Source organism: Pseudophryne corroboree, chromosome 3 (assembly GCF_028390025.1).
Source record: "Pseudophryne corroboree isolate aPseCor3 chromosome 3, aPseCor3.hap2, whole genome shotgun sequence".
In the NCBI taxonomy this organism is placed as follows: Eukaryota; Metazoa; Chordata; class Amphibia; order Anura; family Myobatrachidae; genus Pseudophryne; species Pseudophryne corroboree.
The window spans coordinates 447,164,557-447,173,415 of record NC_086446.1 but is presented as its reverse complement, the minus strand read 5'-3'; the positions used below and the strand labels follow the sequence as shown (position 1 = coordinate 447,173,415).

The following is an 8,859-nucleotide window of genomic DNA, read 5'->3' as shown; positions in this document are numbered from 1 at the left end:
TGGGGCCTAGCTTTTGATAAGTGCCATCCTGTGTGACACTGCCATATGAGTCCACGGGTACTGCTGTATTAGTCCTGGGGTACTGCCGTGTAAATCCACCAATTGCACATTTTTTTTTAAAGTGACTGGAGCATGCTGGAGATGCTGTCAGTGGACCGAACAATTGCGGCCCACTCTTGACATTCAGCCACTGCGTGACACTACTAGATGGGCCAGGTGGTTGTGTCGCTTAGCTTAGGCCTACAGCAACCTCGTGCACCTTTTTTTCTTCTTTGCATCATGTCATGTTAGGGGCCTTTTTTTTATATCTGCCCTCCTGTCTGACACTGCAGTGCCACTCCTAGATGGGCCAGGTGTTTGTGCCGCCCACTTCGGTCGCTTAGCTTAGTCATCCAGCGACCTCGCTGCAAATTTTAGGACTAAAAATAATATTGTGAGGTGTTCAGAATAGACTGGAAATGAGTGGAAATTATGGTTATTGAGGTTAATAATACTACAGGATCAAAATGACCCCCAAATTCTATGATTTAAGCTGTTTTTGAGGGTTTTTGGAAAAAAAACACCCAAATTCAAAACGCACCCGAATCCGACAAAAATTCGAAAGGGAGGTTTTGCCAAAATGCATCCGAATCCAAAACACGACCGCGGAACCGAATCCAAAGCCAAAACACAAAACCCGAAAAAGGCCCGCTGCACACACATTTACATGCCTCTTAGTTAATAAACCCTGCACACTGAGGAACCATCATCTCACCTACTCAACAGCGATGTAAAAAGATTTAAATTGGGACCCATAAGACTTTCTTCCAGGCTTCAGTAGTCCACGGTTGGTGCTTCATGGCACAGGAAACCCCATTCTTTCACTGCTGGAGAAAAGCTGTAAGTTCTTAGCTCCTTACTTGTTCTCTAAGAGTCCTTTCTTTCAAGTTCTTCCAACCCTAAACTTTTACAGCTTATCTTTTGCACTATATCAGGCTCTTCACTGGATTTCAGTTGGTTAAAATCTATATACTGTAGCTAGATCTCTTCACCCATCAGAGGCGGAACTACCGCCAGTGCAACCAGTGCGTTGCACTGGGGCCCGCCTCTGTCCAGGGGCCCAAAGCATGTAATGAGTCAAACTGACTCATTACATGCCGCTGTGTGCTGCGGGCAACCGCTGCCCGCAGCACACAGCCGCCCAGAGAGGAGAGGAGCAGCGGTACGGGGGAAGGAAGAGGAGGGAGGTGGAGGAGGGAGCCGCAGCAGCGCTTTGTTACTGGTTGAGGCGATGCTGCTGCTGTCCCTCTGCTTCACTATAGGCTGCCTTCCGAGAACAGCCTATAGTGAAGCAGAGGGGCAGCAGCAGCAGCGCCTCCACCAATAACACAGCGCTGCTGCGGCTCCCTCCTCCACCTCCCTCCTCCTCCTTCTCTCCTGCCCGGGAATCGTCTGACGCTGCACCGAGGAGCCTGAGCCAGCGGAGAGGGTAAGTATAATTCTTTCTTTCTTTCAAAAAAGGGGGACTGTCTGCCACAATGTGTAAAAAGGGGGAATCTGCCTGCCGTAATGTGTAAAAAGGGGGAATTTGCCTGCCGCAATGTGTAAAAACGGGGAATCTGCTTGCCGCAATGTGTAAAAAGGGGGAATCTGCCTGCCGCAATGTGTAAAAAGGGGGAATCTGCCTGCCATAATGTGTAAAAAGGGGGACGCTGTCTGCCGTAATGTGTAACAAGGGCACGCTGTCTGCCGTAATGTGTAACAAGGGCACGCTGTCTGCCGTAATGTGTAACAAGGGCACGCTTGTCACAACTGAGGGCTGGTGCTGACCAGGGGGAAGCCTCAGTTGTAGGGGCTGAGGTATATGTGTACCTGGGAGGCAGTACAGGGTTCTTGGACATGCAGGGAACCTTTAGAACAAATGCCCGAAGGCGTGACCACGACAACAAGGGAAAGTTCAAAGGTTTTATTAAACACAGTTCAGAGGAATACTGATGACTTGGTACTGGTAATAGGAAACACAATTCAGAGAAATACTTGGGATCGATGACGGAACACCAATGGTTACTTTGGGATCGTTAGTAAGCTTTGAGTGAAGCTGGGGTTCGCAGATAGAAATGTACTATTGTACTTAGAAGCACAGGTGAAGCATGAAGTGATGCTGGGGATCGCTGGAGAAGAAGCTGGAGAATGGCTGCTGGGAAGCCGGAGTTCAGACACAGGTGAATCAGGGTAGACTGTAGAGGGTTAATCACTGGAGTGTCGGGTTACACTGCAGAGTATAATCACCAGGGAGTCGGGCTGTACTGCAGAGAAAGTCCATGGGAGAACTGCACACTGGAATCACTGAAGACAACTGAAGCACTGACATCTTTCCACCCCAGGAACAGGATATTTATACCTGCTGGGAAGCAGGGATTGGCTGGCTGATTAACCAGAGACCAGAGTGCAGCTGCTGTGTAATCAGGCTGAGAGCAGAGTGCAGCTGATAGGCTGAAAGGTAACATGTGATTAGGAAAACATGGCTGCGCCCATGTTAGCTTTTGGAGGGAAAGATTGTTTGTAACTTGAATGTGAGCTTTAACCATGAAGCTGCCAGAATCACAGTAAAGAGATTTGAGACAATGAGATGCAGCGTGCTGCACACAGACAGTGCAGATAGAATCCAGGCTTGGAACACTGGGACAGTCTCAGGAGGCATTTGGAAGGTAAATACTGATAAGGAATTACCTAGATCTTGACAACGCTGTCTGCCGTAATGTGTAACAAGGGCACGCTGTCTGCCGTAATGTGTAACAAGGGCACGCTGTCTGCCGTAACGTGTAACAAGGGGACGCTGTCTGCCATTATGTGTAAAAAGTGTACGCTGTCTGCCGCTATGTTTAACAAGGGCACACTGTCTGCCGTTATGTGAAAAAAGTGTACGCTGTCTGCCGCTATGTGTAACAAGGGCACGCTGTCTGCCGTTATGTGTAAAAAGGTACGCTGTCTGTCGCTATGTTTAACAAGGGCACGCTGTCTGCCGTTATTTGTAAAAAGTGTACGCTGTCTGCCGCTATGTGTAACAAGGGCACGCTGTCTGCCGTTATGTGTAAAAAGGGGACGCTGTCTGCCGTTATGTGTAAAAAGGGCACGCTGTCTGCTGCTATGTGTAAAAAGGGCACGCTGTCTGCCGTTATGTGTAAAAAAGGGGGCCGCTGTCTGCCGTAATGTGTAAAAAGGGGACGCTGTCTGCTGTAATGTGTAAAAAGAGGAATCTGTCCGCCGTAAGGTGTAAAAGGGTCTCTACCTGGTGTAGTGGTGCTACTGTGCGGCGTAATTTGAATAATGGAGACTACTGTGCACCGTTTTATGAATTGGTATTATTTTGTGGCCACACCCCTTCCCCACGAAGCCACGCGACTATGTATTTTTGCGGGCGCCTACGGCGCGCACTGCCCCTGTTTTGCATGCAGGGGTGGGGCTCTGATGCCGTTTCTTGCACACAGTGCTAAAATGTCTAGTTACGGCACTGTTGCTAGGTATCCACTTTCCTGAGCAGGTCCCCCTCACCAGATCCTCTCCAGGGGTGAGGGGTGGACTTGGATGGGATGGGGGGGCGGGGGGGGCAAGCCATTTTGTCGCACATGGGCCCACCGCTCGCTAGTTCCGCCACTGTCACCCATGATACCCTGCTCATATGCCTCTGCCATTTTTAAACAGTACTGCACTTCAGTAGCTGAAAAGGGGCCATAACCTACATGCACATAGCATAGGATGATCAGGTGGATTATGGACAAATCAGGATAAAGCCTAATATGTCTTTATTTTTTTAGTTACATTTTTTAATTTAAGTTAAGGTTGTTCGCTATGTTATATACTCATGATAAAGTCTGTGCCATGGTACGATGTAACTACTTGCATAATTATATTTAATTAAGCGCAAGTTAAATTAAATGTAATATTTAGATTTTCTGTTATGTGTAGACAAGTTGATACATTTGTTATATATTGCAATATGCTCTACATTGTATAAATAAACTTATCTATACACCTGCAAAACTTAAAAAAAAGTCATGTTAAATCTACCAATGGGCCAGGGGCATTGCAAGCCACCAACCGCCCACTCTACAACGGAGGCAAAAAATATCCCAATGGCAATTGTATGTAATGCTGAGCTCTGCAAGCAGGCTTACTGTACTAGAACTTTCATTGTCACTAGGTGAAGTCATTTAAACCTTAATATTTGTATTACCCAAATACTGTACAAGGGAAAAGAAGCATTATAGTGCCTTTAAATAAACATATACAGATATATTACTTGAATTTTTTATTAAGATACACTTTTGCTTGCCGTTGTGTACATTACAATTAGTATAAATAAATATGCATCATCCCAATTGCTGCAAGACAAGAAACACAACCACATTGACGAGACATGCCTAATTACTCTTCCTACACAGGGAAACAGCATCATGACTTTCGTGCATCATTATTTGGGCTTCCATAAATTTGTAGGTGTACAGTCTTCTGTTTGTCCGTAGACCTCAATATACAAACTCATTATTCCTAGGGTATAAACATGCTATGCACATATACATTGTACAGGTTTTCTTCTTCTCCATCCAAGTTGTGGAGTAAGGCAGCATTAATAATGCAGAATAGGGGGATCTGCAATAAAATAAATTAGGAACAAATTAGGTTTGTTTATGTATCCTCATGAGAAGTAACACATGCCTGGTAAAAATTTTAGGCTTAACATTAAAAAAAAAAAAAAAAAGTTTAATTAGAATGATAACATTTTCTAAAATTAGATAACACCCAAATATAACTGTAACACTGCAATAACGTATATAATAATGAAGTAAATGATATGCTCACTGGTATACAGGCGCACTAGTATAAAGTGTAACACATGTAGCATTCTTTGCCTCTAAAATATCACAATGTTCTGTTTTGTTAGGAATTAGATGCTAAAAGGGAAATCTGCATTATAAAGGATATTTAATGCTTGGCTTTTTGTTTCATATAGAGATGCAGAGGTCACTCAGTACCATCAACATTCTGATGATAAAATTGGCTATCCACCTATATCATAACTGCCCTTTACACTGTAAGCTCTCACGAGCATTGTCCTCTTCCCTCATGTGCTCTTCTTTCCCTTACTTATACCATCATCTCCTCCCTAACGCCCTCAATGGGACCTAACCCTTGCGTTTTGCCACTCTGACGCCTATTTGAGTATTAGGGGGGTATTCAATTCTTGTCTGAAACTGCCGTCTTGTCGGAAAGACGGCAGTTTCTGACAGGTTTAGGTCGGAAGGGGTTCCGACGTATTCCATGCCCCTTGTTTTTTCCGACAAGTCAGATTTCCCGACCTGTCAGAAAGCACGCGGATCCCCACATGTATTGTCGGAAGCGCGGCCAAACCCGACAGGTTTTAGCCCCGTTTCTGACAATGTCAATCCGACTTTAAAAAAAAGTTGGATTGGCATTGTCGGAAACAAACAAACGGTTGTTTGGACACATTGAAAAGAATCCAATCCCTGATAATTTTTCAATCCCGATACCTAGGCTTGAAAATATGGCCCGGGATGGGCCACCCTAGTGTAGAGCATACAATATATTGGTTGCTTGTCTCATTTTCCTGTTACACACAGTATGTATTATAGGTTTTAGATTTCTTCTCTAATACCGTACACACCACAAAGATCAAGATTGGAAAAGTGTTGAAGCCATTTCTTCTCAATAAGTCCAGCACCAGAGAAATGCATTTACTCAGGTAGTTTCGCATTCTTCTGAGGAAGCCGCGATGTTCATAAAGGCGGAGAAAAGTGTTAAAGACTTGCCTGTTATGAGACATGGAGGGAGATATACTAAGCAGTGATAAAAGTGGAGAAGTGAGCCAGTGGAGATGTTGCCCATGGCAACCAATCAGCATTGATGTAACATTTATAATTTGCATACTATAAAAGTATACAGAGCGGCTGATTGGTTGCCAAGGGCAACTTCTCCACTGGCTCACTTCTCCACTTTTTTCACTCCTTAGTACATGTCCTCCTTGGTCCCTAGTGTGACACTTTGCTCTGGATTGCTACAAGGGCTTGGGACTATTTAGTAGTAGGGCATTCTCATTAGGCTGCAAGGTGTTCAACTGAAAGACTGCCAATATAATTAGGGATTGGGTGTGCACTTTAAATGCATGCATTGTGCATTGTACTAACTGTAACACACCCTGGCTGTGAAATCTATTTACAATTGGATGCTATTAACAAGTACAGTATTTTAGGACACTTTAAACATTCTCTGGATTAAGTTTATTAAACCGATTAACATCATCTGTGTGGTAAGAGTTGGATACATTTTCTCCATTTGTTTATATCTACCAAGGGGAGCTAATTTAACCCCTTGCTGGATAAAGACTGTGCTAATAAAGCTACTTGGGACGGTACTTACTATGCTTGGATCAAGCTTATTAACTTTCTATGTTCCTGGTTGTTTGGATATATGTAATAGTGGTTTACGATATTTACTAACAATTGTTTGCTTTACAGAAAACAGTGCTCCGGAATGTCTCACTACTAACAACTACTTATACTATTCTACTTGATTGGTAACATAATAGATCAGTCTTTGTATCTTGATTTTTTTTTTTTTTGCAGATATGTATATATGTATTAATAATTAATAAACAGGCTGCTTGATTTATGTATTGTTGTTTTATTATTTGTCATTTTTTAATTCTAACATTGCATTTACAACTGCAATTAGCAATGAGGTGGAGGCTTTAGTGGTACATTGATGAATATGGCCCTAAAACCAGATACTCCAGACTAACTAAGGGGTCTGTCAAACTCAAAAATACTAACCTTTACATGTAATAAATGAGTTTGATGAGAGCTTAATGTTTTCCCTATGACAATAAATAAAGGTGCAAAACAAGACAATTACAAATGTAATTTGATGTGGAAAACCTAGTAGAAATAAATTCCTTAAAGCTTGATAAAAAAATATGTATAGGAGGATAAATATGCCCTAGTCTATATTCTAGGAAAATAAGCACTGTGACAAACATTTGCTTGTACTGAGAAAAGCAAGCAATATACTGTACTTACCATTCTCAGATCTGACGCATTTCTTCCCGCACTTTGTGGAGCAACACTTGTGTAAAATTTGACAGTCATAGTCAGACTGGCAGCTTGTATTTTCCGTTCCAGTAGGGCAAGCTGTATCTGCAGCAGGACAATTACCGACCCTCTCTAAAACACAAACAACAAATCACAGTTGGCGACAAATAAGATATAAGGCACATCCATATAGGGTTGTTGTTTTTTTTTTTGCAAGACCTATTCCCATACACCTGACCAACCTAGGGCTGGTTAGTACTATGCAGGACAGTGGTTTTAAAACTTTTATATTTTATATTTTTATATTTTAAATATTTGCAGCACACTAAACATAATTTTAAAATGTTATTGCACATCATCATTTTTGTATCAAATATATAATAACTAATATCAACATATATTAAATACACTGGCCCCTCACAGTAATAAAAAAGCAATAAAAAACATTGTCCCCCGCAGCAATTAAACACACTGTCCCCACAGTAATTATACACATTGTCCCCCACAGCAATTAAACACACTGTCCTCACAGTAATAATTACACACATTGTCCCCTACATTAATAAAACAAATGCACTGGCCTCCACAGTAATGACAACATTGGCCCCCGCAGTAATAAACCACATTGTCCGAAACAGTAGTGGCCCACATTGTCCCCACAGCAATAACAAATATTGTCCCCCAAAGTAATAAAATAAATAAAAATACACTGACCCCATACAGCAGCTGTGAAAGTAGCTTTCCCTCCGCCAGTGGGAGTTTATCCAGCTGGAGTGTCAAGACAGAGCCTGTATCTGTCACAGAGCAGGGAGCAGCAGAGAGGAACAAGGTGCAACACTGGGCAGGTGGAGGGAAAGGCAACATGGCGAGCGTGACCTATGAAGTCACACCGCGCCTCCATAGGTCACGAGCTGGGCCGTGTCTGGGCCATTTGAAAGAACCCAGTGCTGCCCGAGCATAATATTATAAAGTGAAATGATGACAGGCATCCCTTGCGGCACATCTGAGAACCTCCCGGGGCACTCTAGTGTGCCATGGCACAGTGGATGAAATATTCTGATGTAGGGGGTTCCTCACGCTGTGTGTGTCTCTTGCTATACTGTCACCGGCCCGTTGCTGGATCGTCTAGTGGAAAATTCGGCGAGACCCCCTACTCTTTTTCCCTCAAAATGTTTCCATTACTAGCCTGTTTATTAATTGGTCAAAATTACCTTTAGTAAATACATTGGTATCTAAACCCTTAGAAAAAAAGGCCACATATTAAATCTTGCTCAATGTGTTAACCTGTGTATATTAATATATGTAAGAGTAGCAAATGCATTATTTTGACAATATAATGTACACTTGCAAAATCACCAACAATATTGAACATCTGTCTCAATAACTGACCGTGTTCATATGATCACAATAAAATATATACTGATCCAATCAAAATGGATAGGATCATAACCAGGCATGTTGGTAAATGCAGTTACATGTGTGCATTCATATTCTAAAGGCGCTAACACAGCTCAACGATGCTGGAAGTGCTCGCCAAACAGGACAGTGATCCTGCATTAGAGGTCTGTCCACTACCGTGGTGGGGTCTTGATCATTTGGGCACGTTGAGAGTGTGGCTGACTCCCCACAATCTAGCAGTGAGCTGCAATATCCGGCAGCCCAGTCCTCCAAGCCACAGCAGTTGCGAACAAACACAAGCAAAGTCTCCACCACCACTATCGTCAGCGGGCAGTGACAGGGGATCTAGAAGCTACTCATCACATATACTATTGCA

At 43.0% G+C, this 8,859-nt stretch overlaps 1 protein-coding gene across 1 annotated transcript in view; it reads right to left on the bottom strand.

Annotated features, from left to right (window-relative positions):
• Positions 1-4,315: 4,315 nt before the first annotated feature.
• The window catches only part of WFDC3 (WAP four-disulfide core domain 3), a 138,265-nt gene continuing 133,721 nt past the window's right edge, over positions 4,316-8,859 (bottom strand). The window contains exons 5-6 of the mRNA XM_063963607.1: positions 7,074-7,217; positions 4,316-4,629 (exon numbers count right to left, since the gene is read on the bottom strand). Coding sequence (XP_063819677.1) covers positions 4,607-4,629; positions 7,074-7,217 — 167 coding nt within the window. The 3' untranslated portion in view covers positions 4,316-4,606. The remainder of the gene's footprint in view (positions 4,630-7,073; positions 7,218-8,859) is intronic.